Consider the following 20,019-nt stretch of genomic DNA (forward strand, 5'->3'; position numbering starts at 1 on the left):
AATTCACTATCTGGTTATCAGCTCTGAATACCTGTGGCCTCCAGGTTCATTTTTTCCCATGCCCAGCACTGACCCTTCTTTCTCCTTTGATTTAAAGGAAAAAAAAATCAATGGTTTTCAGGATTTCAGAAGAACTGAACATCTAACCCCTAAAGAAGGTAAGAAATGGACATTTATATCTGTATTGGAAAGAAAATCTCCAGAATAACCAAAAGGCCCAGGTTAAATGCTACAACTCTTCCAGATTCTCTTGCAAAGAAGCCAAGTAACGTTAACTTTCTATTGCAATAAGTATTTCACTTGCCCAGAAAATGAAAACCCCTACCTCCTATCAAGGTAATCCCTGCACATTCTACTTATAGTAACTCCTGCTTCGACTTCAATGTATATAGCAGACTTAATGGTACTAAGCTGCTCTGACTATACTTTGCACTTTTGACATGACCATACTCTCGGGTATGGGAAGCAACAACTACACGCTTGCAGTAGCTGCTGGCCAGAATACCCAGCCTTTGACAGACTAGCTCTTTCAGCTAATTCAGATGGTGTAATTTCAGATGTTGGTAATGGGAATGAAGGCTTTCCTGGTAGTGATGCCTCTCCTGTATGAAGGCAATTTATTTATATGACCATTTAAGCCAATAAATGTGCAGGTTACTCTGGTGATGGAACTGCCAAGTCTATCTCTCTTTTCTAATTAATATGGCAAGGAGCTGCAGTATCGACTGCAAACTTTTCAGATTTATTTAGGCACACATTTTACCAATGTGTAAATACACATTATGATTACTAGGGCTCAAGGGTAAAACAGGTTCAATTCAAATGCCTTTTTACGTACGGTTGAAAGTTTATCATCTTTAGTCCCTGCAAATGCTATAACAGGCTGATATGATCATTTTGGAAAACTGGCTCAAATTATAGAGTGCTCATGTACCTAGTTATTTAAAAAGGAAAAGCTACCTCATTCATCATGTCTTTAAAATGCTCTTCAGAATAAGAAATATTTTAAATTAAATTAAATCAATTAATTTACCCTGTGGCTTAATAAAAGTATGGAGACTACTACTGCACCTCTGCATATTTTTTTTAATTAAAAGAAAATACCACATTTTTACACTGAGTGCAACAGATTACACTTTATTGCCACATTAAGGATGGCTTGTGAAACCAAAGCTATCATTGCTGCCACAGCTGCCAAAATCCTTTTCTTCAAGGCTTTGTCCCCGACACAGAACCAAGTCTGGTCAGCCCTAAATTTCAGAGGTCTTGCTCTTGTAGAATGGCAAAAACCACAAAAAAATACCACTGCACAAACTCTGAGTGTGTAGCATTCAACACACGGGGCTGAAGTCTGACCAGGCAGGCCTTTTGGAATAATGAGTATTCTGTGAATATGTAATATGCTGAATTTGCCATTATGTGAAGTAAGGTCATGGTTTGTCTGAGAGCCGATCTCTGCTGAGTCTACTGCTGCTTCCTGTTGCTTGTCCTGTAGTAGCATTATTTCTGGATGGGGCCCATTATGTTCTGTAATCCTCACTGCAGTCAGTTTGGGTATGCTATTGTTCTTGGTTAATATCAGCTGTGACTGCTTCTGTCTGGGTGGCCAGACCGTAATGTGCTCCAAACTCCAAATGTACGGGCAATAAATGCACAAAAATCAAAACCTATCAAGCTCTGATTTGATCTGCAACAAAGATGCTGATGTTTATTCTTTGTGTTCAGATGCTATTTTATGGGGTGCCAAAGAATATGTTAACCTGAACAAGAATAATCCTCTGTTGCCAACGGACCTATTTTCTAGGTATCAGGGGTTGCCTGGTTGCTCTATTACTTTTACCTATTCAGAGAACCCATTGATAGCTTCATTTAATACACCAGTTACAATGGGCACTAAGGTTAAAAGATGGCATACCTGGTGTTCAGTCAAGCACAACACCCACAAAGAGCAAGTGTGAACAAGAGGCCATTCTACTGACTAATTCAGGCTGAGCTGGAAAGGATTGTAAAACCTTTGAAACCAACGTGAACCGTTTCTTATTCTTCTTGAATAACATTTTTTCTTAAAGTGTTAAGCATTTATACAGTTCGCTGTTGAAATCAGTTGTGTACAAGACATAGGAAAACATCTTCAAGATATGTGCAAAAAGCTGTCAGCAGGCAAAGCTAACTGTAACTGAGTAATTCATTGAAAATGCAAGTGAGGTGCACAGAGCTAATACAAATGACTGGAATATCAGCAAATATTTTGAACTAGAAAAACTCAGACACAAACTCCTCTGTCATTTTAAATTATCTTCAAGACAGGCTACAAGTAAAAGCTTCTGTACAACAACATTATTTGACATAGTGCCTTTACATAATGATCAATATCTACAAAGTCAGATAGTGACTACTATCTACACTTTATTCAAATTTCATTACCTAATGGCAGTACTGAGACCAAAAGTTTCATACCTAAAAAAATTCAGATAGTTTCCAATACACAAATGAAGAAACTATTAACCAATGATAGCTTACTGATAGAGAAAACTGAGAAACAAGAGCAGCTGTTACCAAATTAGTCCTGAAAGAAGATATGTCTTTTAGTTGTTTTAACCAATGAGAAACCTCACAGTGTGCTGTCTGAACATGGCTGCATTTAAAGGTTAAGCAGTTACAGCTAAATCTTATCATCACTGTTCAACAGACTGTACTGTATTAAACCCTAAAACAAAATGGGTAAGGAGAGGACAGATTGACTGAGTTACCAGCTTTCCCAGGGAAATTTAGACCCACCCACCCAAAGCCACAAAACAGACCTACAATTTTGCTAATTTGCTCGATTGCTCTATAAAAGAAAACATCCTTTAACTCTTTAAACATTGAGATAAAAAAAATCTCGTGTTTTCGTGCAATTAGATTTCCCCAGCATCAACATTATAAGACAAGTCCTATTTTGTAAACAGGTAATCCCACCTGAACCTCATCCGCCACTAATTACATGCAATTTGCAAGGCGCACAATTTCTCGTTCCAGCGGCGCTTTCTACAATTCTGATTAAAATAAACGCGAAATGAATCCAGAGGTGCTCGCGTCTGCAGCTGCACAGAACGCACAAAATTTCACCGACTTGTGAGTTTTGCTCCCCTCATTACAACCCTTTATTTCCAATATCAATTCATAGACTTTTTTTTAAAAAAAAACCCTCCCCCTTCCCCTTTTATTCTCTCTTTCTTTCTTCTTTGAGGAAACAAGCAGCGGAGTTTTGGTTCCTTTTAGAACTCGGTTCCTTGAAATCAATCCAGTCATTGCAGGTGCACTCAGTTGCTTTTCCATGCTCGTCTGTTACCTAGCAACGTATTCAAGCCTTCAATCATTTTAGCCCATTTACTGCCCACCGCCGCCCCATACATCATTCACGACTAGGGCACTCACAATCCCATACGGCAGAATAGGTACCGCAACTTTAAAAAGGCACATGCCAAAACAAGCATTTACAAAATAGCTGTTTTTTTTTACGCCATTCTCAAAAGCGCGATATTTTTTGCTCGGCTCCCCAAATCCACTCTAGTTTCCAATTAGACAATTAAACGGCAATCCCAGTGTTGCCTATTATGACCCAAATTGCTAGGTAAAAGTCCTGTGGAAAAGGAAGTATGCAAGATGACAATGTCTAATTAGTCTCCTCAATAAAGGAATATTGGAGCAGGTCTGAAAAAAATTGGGGTATTAAAAAAAAGGTTGCCAGGGAAACAGGCCTTTTTATAACAATATGATCTCATTGCCAGGAATGCATCTTTTCAACAGCTAATCCTCCTCCAGCCGCAATAGTAAATTAATGTTGGGAATAATTTCCTCATTAAAAAGTTACCCCCTGATAGATTTGATGATAAATACTCTCCCTCCCCCCCCCAAAAAAAAAACGCAGTTTCATCTCCCAGCAGCATTATTGTACCAGCATAAACCTTACAACGGCACACAGCACTTATAATTCTTTTGCAATATGGAAAACCATTCCCTTACTACAGACGCGCTCCTTTTAATGGTGGGCTTTTTTTATTGCTCGTGCTTCTATTACATACCAGCTGAGCGGGGTAGCACGTTGGTGCGACTGACTTGTACAATATAACATTACAAACGCGTTTGGACACAGCGAGGAAGTTATGATCTATGGAAAATTCGATACTCTGTTTAAGTCATGCTTGGGGTGGCAATGAAAAGTATCTTTTCCGCGTTTTTGATTCAGGTGAACGGCACGACTCAGTGAAGAATTCAACGCGCTCCGCGATAATACTCCGATCTGACCAAAGCAATTTGTGTGCGCACTAATTCATGAACTCACACGAAGTCTACAACTGCAATAAGCCGCCCGCAGGTCGGCGAGAAGCTCTCGTTTAGACTCTCAGGGGGACAACACTCTTTCTCTCTATGAAAATCTCAGGTCTTGGAGGTAAATTCTATTTAAACCCAGTTTCCAGCTTCTAATGCTTAAGTGTTGCTTCCTCCTTCTGTATTGTTAGCTCAACTTCAGGCAGATAACCCAGGTGTTTTTATAACCCAGTGCTAAAGGCGTTTCAAAACACCTTACGCCATTGTTTGAGCAGTTAACTTCTTCTGCACGAAAGGCAAACATCCCTGAACACCACTTCCTCAGCGAGTCCACCAGTCCGGGGCCTGAACTGAAAGAAACAACCGCTTCGCAGCACCAGACCCCACATTTCATTAACACTGCAAAACACAGGGGGCGGGTGAAACGTGCGAAAATAAATCCGGCAAACCCTGCTTGTTAAACATTTGCAACAACGTAAAATTATAGGAAAATTTTAGTAACAACAAACGGTCACGCCAAAGTCTAGAATTCCCTTTTATTTATTTTTTTACGATAAGTAAGTAACACGCTGTGTATTTTTCAGACAGAATGATAATGCAGAGCTATTTTCGCGAAATCTAGTCTTGACGTTTCCTTTAGGTTTCCCCCTCCTTCTGTGCGTTCAGCAAAAGCTGAAAGTCACTAACAGGACCGACAAATCGCATTCTAAATAAACCCGGTTCCTTTCAAAAAGTTTTTAAATAATGAATGCCAAGCTAAATGGCACAAATACGTTAACTTTGTAACTGCTTCTAACCGTACTTCATCAGCTCTGTTCTGCTATGTCATTAGTTAGTCAATGACTTGACCCTCCGCAGTTCAGAGCTGACTAATTCACATGTTCTGACCACTCACTGTAAAGAAATTCCTCATTAACCAGCCGGCAGAGGAACCCCGACATGGTTAAAAATACAAATCTAAAATATAAAAGTATGACTAGGTGAGAACCGCAGTACCTTGTTCTGTCTTCTCGCGGCTTTGACTTCAAAATGCTTTGACTTTTCTTTTTCTGTGATATCGTAAAAATATCGCGAACACTTAGTCCTTGAGGCCAGGGTTTGCGGGGGGGGGTGTATAAATAAGCTGCCTAGGTGAGAAAAGTACAAGATCTCACCGTAGTGCACGACCTTACAGCATATGTATTGGATTGCCAACTGGTGATGTTGGGGTCTCCGGCTCACCAGCTACCTGGCGATCGCAAGCAGTCCGACCTCCCTCAACACACACATCAGCCCCACAAAACGTCCTGACAGCGTCACGAATTCACAACTTTGGTTTCACACAGGAAAAGCGTTGACTTTTCAACCAGTCGATTGGTCATAGGTTTAAAAAAAAAAGATCATCCCCGCAACTCGAACGCGGGCTATGTACCAGCTGGAGAGAGAAAAAAAATACGAACCGCAGCGTTTACACCCCCCGATCCCCAATGAACTGGGGAGTTGGTAAAGCGCTTGACACCCATAACCCATTAGCTAAGGCATTATCAGAAATAAGAAATATGGGTATACCAATCCACTCACCGGCCAAGCAAAAGTGAAAGGCAATACTATCCTGGATTTCTCATTCCGCTTGATGTTCTTCAAAGAAAATGTATTTCCCCCGATGACAGACGTAGATCCAGATCCGAAGCTGCATGCCCCCTCAGCAGAAACCCTGGACTGGTATTCCTTCAAGCAGACTTTGAAATAAGTATCACATTCATCTCTCATGCATTTTCGGTCTGCTGCATTCCTAGTGCCATCGCAACACATCCCGTTTTGTAACTCGCCATTCACATTCTGCATCGATAAGATCTGCAGCTCGAACGACCCTGATGCTAGCGACACCTGTTAAAAAAAGAAAAAGATTAAAAAAAGCAGGTTAGACATAAGTTCTTGGTGAGAGAATTGCGTTACGTCTAAATAGGCAACACAGATATAAGCGAAACGTCTTTTTTTTAACAACTGAGCACTGCTTCTTGCCGCAAGATTTAGAAGTTATCCGAATCGGAGCCCCTTAAAAGTCTTCCCTAAAGAAAAATATCCCCAAAAAGAGCCATCCGAGTTCAAATGTCCGCCGACACAAGTTGTTTAGAATAAAATCAGGTGACAGCGCAAAGTGAAATCACGGTCTTCAGTCAAAAAAAAGGACTTTCCGAACCAGACATGAGAAAAAAAATATAAAAGAAAAATGCTAAGCGTGAATCCCGTACACAGAAATGCAACCAGCTTTCACAAGGAAACTTTCCACGTACCTTGGCTCGCAAGCAAAATAAAACGACGTGCAAAGAAAGAGCAGCAAGGAATGAACTCCGTTTTAAAATCATGCCTCTTCTTTCTGGTGTTGCTGCTTGCTTTGAAACTAAAACTCCGGCCGACTCACGGCTCTAATATACTCCTCCGATTTGAACATGCACGAGTGGAGAACAACACTTTTTTTTCAGTAAAGCACAGATTTCAAATGCAAAACAGCCTGCCTCCTTTTATCACTTTATCCTTCTGCAGCCTTTATTATTATTGTTCTTATTCTTTTTTTGCTAATCAGCTGCAACACAATACACACGAGCTAAGAAAACGCCGTCTGCGAGTGACTGTTCCATCTATACAGCACGTTTGGGGAGTGAGGGGGGGTGAGGACGCATGCGTCTCGTGAATATTCAAGAGACGGGGAGGTCGGACGATGCAAACCCCACCCTTTCTTTAAGTCCCCTTGTCTTGCACTGGAGTATAGCTCATAAATTAGATAAGCCGCATCCGAGATAAGGAAAACCCGGAATACTTCCAAGACTGAGTGTCATTGTGCTGCAGCGCGGTGGATATTTCGGCCCCGGGTTCTGCCCCCGTTTCAGGGGAAAAAAAATGATTGCACAATACCAAGAAATACAGTCGAATCTGAGAGGAAAGACCACAATCTCTACTTTCAATTAAACGAGTGAAGGAAATCGTTAAAGACTCCGCGGTACCGTGCACGTCGTATATTAAAATCAAATCGCCTGCTGCAAATAAAGCGCACTTTAACTTAAGCAACACAGGTTTCAGGAGAGCTGAGGGAAAAAAATGGGATAAAAGAATAATCTTATCAAATCATTTCTAACCCTTCCAGAATGCTCTCGCTTTTGAGTTCTCTATAGTCAATTCTCAAACCTGACGTTTTGGTAGTTATATAAAATATGTCTGCGATAAGTGACCATGTTTTATAGCGTGTTCCTCTCGAGGCGGTTTTAGGATCAATTTGGAATAGACGGTAATGCTTTCTCTGTTTATTGGCTTAAATTGCTCAAAATCAGAACCAACCGAGAACAGGACAGTAGAACTCAAGAGCCTCCACACCAGTTCCTATAGTCATCGCCACAGCCTCCTCCACCTTTCCCCTTAAAAGATCGCCAATACCGTGTGATACAGGCACGATTGCAGCATGTATACGGCCGTTTCAGCTGCCGTGGTCCACGCCTAAACCCCAACACCTCCTCCTCCTCCCTGGACCTGAGAAGTTCACAGCTCCTTATAAATAAAATCAAGATAGGACAGCGTCCAGCAATGTCAGGAGACAGAACGCGGGGGTTCCCAAACCAGCGCCGAAGGTTTATTTCCTTTTTTTTTTAGACCGGCCGACTAAACTCGTTTCTGCTCGCTATTTAGAAAGAAACGTCTTCGTGGAGAGAAAGCAATATCTTTGTTTTGAAAAGCGAACACAGAAGAAGAAATCTGTTCGCCAAAGCATAACCACATCAGGATATGACTAACACAGGTGTGAAATGGTGCCCACAGGATGGCAGGATGTACACCAACGGGCTCGGAACAAGCCTCATGAGAGCTTCTATAAGGGGTCAAGTATGGTCGGTGGAAAAAACTCAGATGAATCATTCAATCTTTAGGATCTTTGGATGTTACATTTATTTCACCAAAATGTTGTGCCTGCACCTCACTTCAACTTTATCATGCAAATCCCAGCTCCAATTAACTGCTGATGAAAGTGTCGGTGGACCAGTAGGTGGTGCTTTTCCTTCTGGAGGTGCCATCCTTCACATGAGGTGTTAAAAAGATCCTAACTACTGGGTTATTAGAGATCGCGTGGCACTATTCAGGAAAGTAGAGTTTCCTTACTCCATTCCCCCTGCTTCGCAAAAGTTCCCCTTATCAACTGGTGAAGCAATGTCTCAATTCTGTAGCTGATCTGCAATGTACTGGGGCTCCTGGAGAACCACAATTGTGGATTAAGCAGGTCTCCTCCTACACATAAAGCACTTTGGGATCTTTTGGGATTAAAAGCACTATGTAAATACGGCTAATTGTCCTTATTGCTCCAAATACTGACAGTTACAGTCTACAATGTCTGAGGGGAACAGAAGTTAGCTCTCATCTTAAAAACATAGAGTGAATGATGAGACTACATCCTGGGATAGGACACCTATCCTTCACATGACACACATACACCCAAAGTTCAGAGACTCCAATTAACCCAGCCAGCTTGCCTTTAGAATGCAAAAGGAAAGCAGTGAAAGCAGTAAACCCAAACTAAAAATGCAGAGAACATGCAAACTTCACATAGAAGTTGCCCCATGCTGTACTTAAACCAGGAACCTGAAGATCTGTGAGGTGGCCCTTGATAATTATGAACTTTTTAAATTTCTCATGTTTATGACACTATTATTGGCGTTTAGTTTGCTTCAAGCCTTTTTAAATGTGAATGTCGAAAACATATTCCAGAAATTCAGGAAACACCAGTTTTGAAGTCTTAGATTATGATTTTGTAACAGAGAAAAAAAGGTTATGGCTCTCATCTTCATTTCATGAACTCAAAGTGTCTGAAACAGGACCCAGTAGCTTTATTATTATTTATTTTTCAATTATCAGAATTCTGTATGTCTTATACACCAGATTTTGGGTCAGTGTATGACTTAATATCTTAGGATGTGGTGTAGTTGACTGGAAAATTAGAGAGCTTCTTTTCTATATTCTAGTGTTCTTTACAAAAACTCATTTTGTGTAGAAAAAAAGGCTTTCAAAAAACTTGGTATTTTCACTCCCTAAATGCACAAAACCAATACATTAACATGACATCTTTGGTTGTTAAGCATTCATTGATGAAAGAACTAAAAGGAGCTAAATACATAGACCAGGTGTGTTCAGTTCTAGCATGATTTGAATTGGAGAACATATTGTGAAATATTTATAGTTAACTATAAAAGTATAGAAATAGTTGTACCACAAAGTGACAGTATTTTCATAAGGTTACATAAAAATCTTCCCCTGATCTGATCTGAACTGAACTTCCCCTGAACTGATCTGAAGTAAATGTATCAAAGTAGGCTACTGCTTTTTGCCAACCTCACAAAATCTACAGTACAGTATATATTGCATTTCAGTCATTCAATTTTTGCATCATCCTTCTTCTGTGTGTATTATTGTAATGTCTGGCCGACTCAACTGAGACTACTGTACATTTTTTTATATCAAATCACATACTTGTATGTACTTTCTCTTATTAATTTGGATATTTGCAATAGTCATGCTTGTAAATTCAGCTAATTATAGCAGACTGTTAAAGGCACATTATGGTGACTGTTACATAAAGTACAATATTTCTATATAAATTCTAAACAGTTGTATTTCAAACCACAAAAATTTGCTTTTGCAACACTCGTAAAAGTATACAGCAGTATCCAGTCTTGCAAAGGCATTAATATGTTTACCAACAGCAGTATATTTCGGTCACTACTGATGCAGAAAGTAAATCTTAAGTACTAAGTAATATTTGTAGTTTTGGGTAACAGTGAAACGGCAGTCAAAACTATATAGTATTTCATGTAACCATTTAAGTCAACTAAATCTTCAAACCAATTTAAAAATTCCTGTTTAGGTAGAGTGTTACAGTCAAAAGCACCATTAAACCATACAAAGATACTTGCAAACTGTAGTAGCACGTATTCATCTTAACTTAGGTTGGATGAAAGTTCAATGAATATTTGTTAATGTCTTTGTTATCTAATTCAAATGCAGTATTTGCTTATCTAGATGCCCTATAGCGTTTTCCGAACCCCATTGCTATGTGCAGTGTAATTTGTAGTGATGTGAGGGTGTGAGATTTGCTGGTGTGTTCCTGTAGGAGTCCCATCGAGCTCTATTTTTTTCAGTAAGCCTCATACATGACACCACAAACACTAAATATCCTGTCTCGCTTTGATAACGCTTTGAGGTCACTGGGACAGAGTTTCCATCTACTAAATCAATGAATCACACGCCGATATACCTAATACGGTACGGTGGTGTAGTTATTATATACATCTTCATTAAAATAAAACATACAGCTAAAACTGATTGATATTGGAATGTCTGAAAAAAATGTTGTCTCTTGTAGGTTTTGCTTTAAGGTTATACGATATTTGCTTGTGATAACTGAGTCCACATACATTCATATAGATTTTAGTGATGTTAACCCCGATAACCTCTTGGTTTGTAGGTAAGGAATAGGAAGATTACTAGATGGAGCACTCATCGGCTGTCTCTACAGCTATTTTTATACTTACTCAAAAAAGGATTTCCACAAGAACGAGAAAACAATTTATTAGGTAATATCTAGAACATTTGAAAATTAAAACAATTATTAACTTTTGAGAGGACTTATTGCTAACTTCCAAAACAGAGAAACGCAGAGATCTTTGTAAGGATAGGGCACAGATCCCTTTTAGACCCTTTCCAACGCACCCGTAATCCGATTTAAAATGCCTGGGTTCCTCTTATTGGGAACATGCGTTCAAAACCATTGTTCTCGGTATTATAATAATCACTAAGACCAGGTATTGAGGGCGAGAGGCAGGGCTCCGACAATGCACACGTTTCGCTCAGGTCTTAGACCCAGCTGTTGTACGACCAGCATTTAAATCAATGAAACAAATTGCAATTGAAAAGCGGCAGAAGGGTTCGGAGCTTAAGATCCATCTATCTTGGTGCAACTCTTTCAAGGGTCGATCTTCGTCTCTAATGTGAGTTTCAAAAGAATCGAAAAAAGGGGGGGGTAGTTCTTTATGGAAGGGAGACCCGTAGGAACAAAGACGATGGTCTTTATTCTCAAATTAGAGCAGCTGCTGTCTACCAATCGTGCTCCATTGAAATCCATCAACTTTTGAAAGAAACATGGGCATTTGAAACTGTTGCTACAATAATTGTTCGACATTCAGTTTTAGCCACAGAAGGAGGTTTAATGAGGGAAAAGTAGGGCTCAAGTTCAAACAGATTAAGTCAATAATTTTGAGAGAACAGATTGTCCGGGCTGCTAACTTGAAAGTACTTAGGACTGTTACTCATGCAGTCAGGGCATTTCAATTTAATAGCGGGTGTTTTAAAGAAACTATTTCAAAAGACAATTTTGACCGACTTCATTTCCAAATAGGAAGCTGAATAACACAGTAATATAGATCCAGGCTTTCTTTGCAAATAATGTAGCAAAGCAACAGACAGCTCACAGCATATATATTTTGATTAACTGAGAGCGTTTTTTAGATTGCCATACGCTATACAGTACAAAAAGGTGGTTTCCTAAAATATGTTTTGTTCATATAGATATATCCACATTTTGTACTTCACAGGAATGCAAATTATTTCAAGTGACCAAAGAACAAAGTTAATAGTTAATATTATTATTATTCAAAATATGAAAGGACAATGTTACAGAAATACACGTAAAGCCTGGCATATCATATTTTTGAGTTTTGATCAATTCTGCTCATAATTTATTCACATAACTCACAAGACAAATGAGTGCAGCTACCTTTTCTTCATGTATGGCCAAACTATGAGCTTGCTAAGTTCACACTTCTGTGAACTCTGTAAGGTAGACATTTCCTTTGTCCATGTGAAGACCACCATTCATATGCAAGATGGAAAAAATATTTTGTAAAATCTCTAAATGGAATTTTCAGAAGTTCTGCACAGATGGAATACGACTGTGACATTATTTTGGAAAATATATGTTGCTTTTCCAAACATTACCCTGTTAAAGTGTATGGCTTTACATACTGCTATTCCTAATTAAATTGTAGGAGGCCATCTCTTTTCAGGCTGTCTGCAGACATTCTGGTAAATATTCCCTGCTGTCTTCATTATAAAATTATGCTATACAGTAATTCTCTTTATCAAATATTTTTTATTCTGAACAAAGTAATAATTAATTGAACAACTTGGTCTGTGGAATGACAAAGTAGAATACATTTTACTACTCGGTGAGTGTAATTGATTCAGCCAAGAGGGAGTTTATAAGAGTTTTCCCCTGTCTAACCCTAATGGAAGACAAACAGATTATCTCGTCACCTCCATATGGTTCTCTCACAGTGTATCTGACTGTTGAGGTTTGTTACCACAGTTACTTTAATTAGCTAATTGCAAGGAGGAAGGGTCTCACAATCTCATAAGCAGACAATAGAATTTTAGCAGGGCCCCTGGTGGAAAGGGATTTGATGAACTGTGTTAAATAGCCCCTGCCCTCCATACCTACATTGCCCTCTGGTGGTTGTGGTGCAACAACTTGTTGATCCAGGGATTCTCAAGTCCTGGCATAAAGGTAATTAGCAACCCTTATAATATTTCGCTATCATTTAATGATTCATTTAAATTATACTGCTGCTTGGTCATACAGTGAAATGGTATTAGTGTATTAGTCAGTTACAAAAACAGGGCAAAATTTATCTCAGACTGTTGTGACGTTATTTTCTGTTGTCAGTTGTCGTGAAGTGACGTTATTTCCTTGTTATCACCTTTAAGTTACTGTATAATAGTTCTGCAAATTTCCATTTTGTTAAGTAGCCATTTTTCTATGTTAATCCTGTTTCTGATCTGAGGGGTTGATTTCTGCTGGAGAAGAGGTATAAAAATGACCTTATGCTATGGAACCTGTTGGCTTTTTATCTGAATGGAAAAAAAAAAAACAGGAGACCCTAGTAAATGCTTCTCTTTTACTATAGTAGCTATGGTACTGAGCTAGGTGTGTATTTGTTAGACAATGAGAAGCAAATTTCTTCAGAGAAAATGGATGGCAATTTTGTATACTTTACAAGAATATTGACACTAAATTGGCACTAGTGTTTACTTTTAAGTGCCAAGAGCTTTGGTTATGGACATCTAAACAAACACATTGTGCCATAGTTATTTTGGTTTATTCACTAGATTTTATGAAAGCACTTATAACAGTGTTGTTACAGTATGACCCTATTAGAGTGATGTAGCCCTCTGCCTTTTGGGAGGTGTCTGTCAATGAACCACACACCTCTCATTAAAATGTGTGCATCGTTTAAAGATTTTATTTCTCTTATTGTGCATTTGAACTTATTATGCAAAAAAAAAAAACAAGACAAACTGGATGAACAGTGCAATATCTCTTCAGATACAGACCCTAATGTTGAATGGATAACATCTCATTATATCGGGTGGGTTTAATGGACTGTAAACAGTTACAATTAAAAATTGTAAAAAATTGGGGGAAAAAAATGCATTTTTGGTAGAAAATGCAAGTCTCATCTCACTTTGAATGAAGGATTTAAAAAAAATGGACAAAATGTAATCTAAATGTTGTGTGTATATACAGTATATAAAATTATATAACACATACTGAGTAAACAAGAATACTCAACTAAAAGGTGAAGACATTTGTGAATTAAAATACTTCAGAGCCATGTTTTAACTGTGTACCCTCCTACTACATTATAGATACCATTCAAATAGCACAGAAGAACCCGATCTTTCATGTCTTAGGAGGTTAAAATTAAAAGGCTCACCCCCTATTGTTTTTCTTTTTCTTCCTCCACATGCTTCAAACCATTTTGAACTCAAAGGCATCTCATATTACTTTGTGCGTTCAAATGTCCATTCTCTACAAAATTAGGGTCAATTAGGGTTAAATTTTAAACCTCTTGAGACCCCTTGCGATTGTTCATCGGGTAACTCTTAAATTATATGCTCATTTACATTTCTCAGTAAAAACAGAATTCTTTAGTCCATCAAATCTAATAGAAGACACTTGTACCACAGTCTGCTGCTGCATCTGTTCCTCTAATCATATCTAACAGCCAAACCAGTGCTGTTTGCCAGGCCACCTTCTTCTGAGCAATGCATGAACACACTCATCTACAATTTGTAAGTCTATGGTTGTGATAGCCTCCCATTGACTAATTTTTGTAATTTGCTATTTTCTACTCCGTCAACCTGAAAATCAGGTTTCATGTTGAAAATCGCTGGTTTAAATAAAGAAGACTTTATCTGGTTTATAAAAAAAAACACCACTTCTTTGGTCCTTACAAATATACTAATACCTGAGCTGTATGCTTACAGAAGCAAAGAGCTTTATGTTTTCTAGGCTGGGGGAAATCTCACTGTTTTATTTTTTATTGTGGTCAAAGGAGTTACTGGACAGGTGAATGTAGAGGTTGAATTTGAAGAAGTGGTTATTTACTGTAGTTGTGCTTTGTGCCGGGAATTTAGCAGGGATACAGTGGTTTACATTATGGATGACATTTTTGAAAGGCTGCTTGGGCGTTTATAAGTAGGCAGATCATCTGGGTACAGAAAGAAAATGTTATAGGAATGTTAAGTGATAGCTGGGAATAACCTACATTGATGTGCGATGTATTCTGCCAAATGACGAATATTTGTCTTTATTCCATTGAGGGAATTTTGCTTGGATGCAGGTAGAAAAGTCAAATTGCCAGTTGAGTTAAGCTTGCTACACTTACTACTCAGTTAGCCTAAGGGCTCCCATATATGTATTACTCTCTCTCAAAAATGTTTGAAAATCTCTTGGAATTAAGGATAAATACACCTCTCCTACCCTGAGAAAGGTGGTGTCCTCTTGTCCTCAGCACCTATCTGATTTACTGCTGTCCTACTCCTGGCCTTGCAAGCTTCGTTCGTCTGATTCTGGTCTCCTGTTCATCTCTCAAGCTCATTTACATTCTGTGGGAGACAGGGCCTTCTCTCGCTATGCCTCGGAGCTCTGGAATTCGATCTCCAAAAGATATCAGAGAGTCACCTTCCCTGACAGCATTTCAATCTAGACTCAAAACCTTCTCTTCTTCAGAAAGGTTTTTACATACAGTAATCATTTTGTTTTTGTCCGCTCCTTGCGTCTTCTTCTATATTCTGCACTCCTGCTTTTATTTTTTGGCAATTTTGTTACTTTCTTCTTGTTAACTTTTTTTTCTTACTGTTAAAAACTTTGAGAAGTTATTTTTAAAGGTTTATTATTGAAAGTGATTGAAAACTCCCCAGAGTATTTTATAAGTATTTTATACTTTAACTGTTTACTGTCAAATAGTGCCTATTTCTTTTATTAATAGGCCTCTTTATACAATGTCAAATTTGTTAAAGACTGTGATCAGCTGGTTCGCATTATTCTCTTTGCTGTCTGTGTTGTTTCCCTATTGCTGTTATGTCAATAAAAGTGCATATTTTGGTAGCCCACAAAGCTAAGTGTTTAGGCTTATTTACCTGAAAGGTATTGTTTCTAAAGCTGTGAATTAGCAGCTGGTGAACCATGTTAAACTGTGAAATCTGATATCCTGTTTAGCAAGAGAAACAATCTGGGTTGTTTATCGCTGTGAAATAGTTGTGCTTTATTGACACATTATAAACCTATGAGAACTATTCAAATATGGTTTCTCTGTATTTGCGTAGGGCAGGCAGTAAAAAGTGTTTCCTGTTTTATACACTATGGAGAAAATATAAAAAATAATGACAACATCAAGAACATTATATGTGTTTAATTTATTTCTTCAAAGCTAAGGGAGATTGGCTTGCTCCAATACAAATCTACTCTATGAACAAACCATATTTCCAAATGTTTTAATTGAATGGAAGTTTAATTTAATGAAAATTAAATCTCACTTTTACAGATGGAAAGAATTTTGATCAGACAACTCTGAGATCAGTCTTCTTCTCTATATAGGTGAGACAGCTAGTCCTGTATATGCAACATGTCATACCTTCACTGCATTTAGAACTGTAAGCATAGCTATACTGGACCAGTATATATTATCCTCTTTGTCATTCAAGTGTATAGACAAATTCAGTCATTTCTAATCTATTCCCCATGATGAAGTGATGTGGCATAGCTAGCTTCATCAAACACTGAATAACATTTCTCTGCATTTGATGATCGTTCACGTTTATATCCACTAGTAATGCAACTGGCTTTCTTGTTTCATGTTTCAGTGTGTATTATCCAGGAAACTGGTGCACCTGTGACATGCAATGGGTTTCACCTTTGCATGAAAATATGGATAACTCCTTAGGACTCTGTTGCCCAAACCAGATGATTGTGGGTTCAAATCACAGGTGGACACACTGCTACTATACTCTTTAGCAAGCTACGTGACCCAGATGTCTCAAATATGTCATTAAATTCTTTATAAATTAAAACTTAATTTTGTGTATAAATATAGACCAATTTAACCACTGTAAGTGTCCTTAGATAGGTGTGTCAGAGCCAAATAAAATCATAATATTTAAGAATAATTGTGCCATACAAAGTCGATCTCTAAAGTCCTGTAAGGAGCCATATAAAGCTGACTGGATATTCACCGAATCAATGTGACAGCACTGTTTTGGGATTCGCCTGGTGTAGATGCAGCTCTTCCAGCATTGTCCCTGACTGATGGTCTTGCTGTGAATGGCTGATTTGAAATAACTTGAGCCTGGACAGAAGGGAACAAAAACGCCTAACGTGGACAAAGAACAGTCAGCTTCTGCACTGAGGCCTCACTGCTGCAAAACAGCAGGGCACACAAAAGAGAAAGTAAAAAAAAACAGTATTTACTGCTTCTTACAGGAAAGCTTTATAATAGCCTCATTAAAAAAAAAACTATAATCAATTTTATTACTTATAATATAACTTATATGATAGTGTGATAAGATTGTAATACAGTATATTTAAATCACAATCTATGTCCTGCAATACAATGTATCAAATCTACATGCATCTTGATAAATAACTAATAAGCATAAAGGTCTCAACATTTATAGTATTTTTCTGAAAGATATTCTGGTTTGATGTAATCAAGGAGTAAAACTATTGAACCAAAAGGAGCAAAATAGTTACTCAGTTTTGTATTCAGTGGTAGATTAGTTATTGTTAAAATGCTTTTCTCTTACGTGCAGTTTCTATTGGGATGTTCTAATTATTTAAACTTGTGTGACTCAAGCAATTTTCTTTCTGTCTTGTCTTCACGTTTGATCAACAAACAAATAATATGATGTCTGTGCGTTTGCTCAATTTCTTTTCCAAGACAAACACGATGTTGTGCTTTGAGACAAGGATGCTAGAGGGTTGCTAATTGGAATCTTTCAAGGTCAGGTATAGTCAGAGAGAGAAACTGTTCCTTTTGTTGTGGTTCCAAAACAGATCCTCCTCAGAGGGTTGCTCTGCCTTTTTTTGCATTCTTGTCCAGTCTGAATACATTAAGGAGAGATCTGTCAGATCACTGTTTTTGCATTGGCTTTGTGATGAGATTTGAAATGAAGGCATTGAGCAGAGGGGGCATATGCATAGAAACCCCTATACTGTTTATTCTGACAGCCATATAAAACCATATAAACTGAAAAGCAACTGTCTATTTTTACAGTCTAAAATGAAGCAAATATTGACTCAGCCGCCTCTGTTGATTTTTTTTAATCAACATTTTGTATTACATACTGCATTGCAAGAATAGGATTATGACACCTGCAGAGTTCTGAAGGGTGAAACAGAATCCCTCTTTTAACCTTTTGTTTGATGATTAGCTTTCAATTAATTGAAGACAATTATTTCTGATATCCTGCCTGGTTCTCTATTGTGAAGCTTCTGCAGCCCAGACAACTGCAAGATCTCGGCAACACAGCTAAACCAATAGCGAAGAAAGCTCTGCAACACAACTTCAAGGCAACTCCTAAGGCTTTTAGGCTCTGCTGGTTAAACGTGCTAAATGGCATCCCATTGCATGCCCTCTGAAATTAACTTATTGACAGAACAACATTAAATGTTGTGCAATTGGGAGAGTGCTGTTGTCGTGTATGGAAGGAAGTGTGTGTGTGCATTTCTGCACAAGCAGGGTCTGGAGAGCAGCAGAGTGTCTCATCTTGTGGGAACAGGAGAACAGTGCTGTAATGTGATTATGGTAATGATCAACAAGTCATAGTCGGCTGCTTTTGTTCACTGTAATTAACTTCTTTGAATGGCACAGTCGCTTTCTCTGTGCTCATCAGATGGCCCTGCTTCTGTGTCCCCAGTCTGTCATTCCTCCAGCAGGGACCACAAGCCTTCATGTGCATGACTAAATAAATTCATGCCAGGAACAAAGATTCAATGGCGGAATAGAGATTGATATCTTTTGTTGTCAGACATTCAATACCATATACCAATCCTATTACTTAAGCTGTTTCTATCAGTTTCATTAGCGTTCACTATTGAGGCATGCTCAAATGCTGGATCATTCTCTTTCACAAGAATGTAGTGGAACAGATTAGGTCTTTAATGAGATGGTTCCCCTCAAGGTTGAATCTTTATTCTGTTTTATTTTTTTTAAAAAAAAAAGCTAAATCAGAATCATACCTAGGCAAGCGGCTTGAGCCATTGTTGCAAAGCGTGATCAAAGATACAAAAAGCTCGGATTGTGCACAATCACATGAGGACACTTTTGTGGTTTATAATAAGTGTTTTTTGGCAGGGGCACTATCTAATGTTTCCAATCTGATGAGAAGCCTATGGATGCCTTAGAAGAATTGAGACAGGAAATGGTTTATTGGCATTCACAGTGTGTGGTATGTGCCTGATTTTACTTTTGAACATTTAGTCCAGTCCAAGGCAGGTCACCCTGTGTTATAGCAGTTTGGTTAATAGAGAGCTGAAAAAAACATCAACAAACCAAAGAAACATCTTACACGGATAAACAATTAAATATGTATTATTTATTTTTACATGCTGCCAATCAATTTACTAATGACCTAAAACATTAGACTGTCGGGTTACTTAATGGCAATTCAATATATATCAAGCATGTGATAGAGATTATCTGACAGACTCTCGTCTTAAATATTATTTTTTAAAAACATTTTATGAAGTCACTGAAAAAAGTCACTGAAAAAACAACAGAGAAAGTTTAGTCTGCAAAATTTTTTGTAAGTGCAACAAGCCTGGTTTCTGTTTTTTAATATTATTGGCTTGCCTGTATTCTTCCAGTATCAGCGTAAAAGGATGTTAAACAGGAAACAAATTCACACCTTTAACATCCATAAATTGTAACTGACCATTTTTTCCAGCACTGAACATAATAAGTGGACACTGTTCATTGTCTTATGGGAAATTTGGAGTACTGCACCGTGATAATAAGGTATAGTCATTTCAAGAGAATAAAACGGCATGTTTTTCTGGCATGTTTCACAGCTTACAGTATGTCACATTTCTTTTAAAAGCTTCTTTTTTTAACGTAAATTATAGGGGACTGATAGGCTTTACAAGTTTTGTCATTATTCCTGGCAGAAGCGTCTGCTGACTGGCTTAGTGGCCAACAACAATAAACACTGGGAAATATAAGTTGCTACATCACTTACTTCAAAAACAGTGGCATTAGAAGGAGACAAGAGAAGGATGTAGGATAAGACAGGAATAAGAACTTGTTAGCAGCAGAATGATAAGGGCAAGGCCTGTTAAAAGTGTGGAAAATCTTAAGG

At 38.2% G+C, this 20,019-nt stretch overlaps 1 protein-coding gene across 1 annotated transcript in view; it reads right to left on the reverse strand.

Moving 5' to 3' along the window:
- jag1b (jagged canonical Notch ligand 1b) overlaps positions 1-7,022 on the reverse strand; it is a 30,475-nt gene extending 23,453 nt beyond the window's left edge. The window contains exons 1-2 of the mRNA XM_015363176.2: positions 6,585-7,022; positions 5,872-6,177 (exon numbers count right to left, since the gene is read on the reverse strand). Of these exons, the coding sequence (XP_015218662.1) occupies positions 5,872-6,177; positions 6,585-6,656 (378 nt within the window). The 5' untranslated portion in view covers positions 6,657-7,022. The remainder of the gene's footprint in view (positions 1-5,871; positions 6,178-6,584) is intronic.
- Positions 7,023-20,019: the final 12,997 nt, after the last annotated feature.

The sequence above is a fragment of the Lepisosteus oculatus genome, chromosome 17 (genome assembly GCF_040954835.1).
Source record: "Lepisosteus oculatus isolate fLepOcu1 chromosome 17, fLepOcu1.hap2, whole genome shotgun sequence".
NCBI classification, from domain to species: domain Eukaryota; kingdom Metazoa; phylum Chordata; class Actinopteri; order Semionotiformes; family Lepisosteidae; genus Lepisosteus; species Lepisosteus oculatus.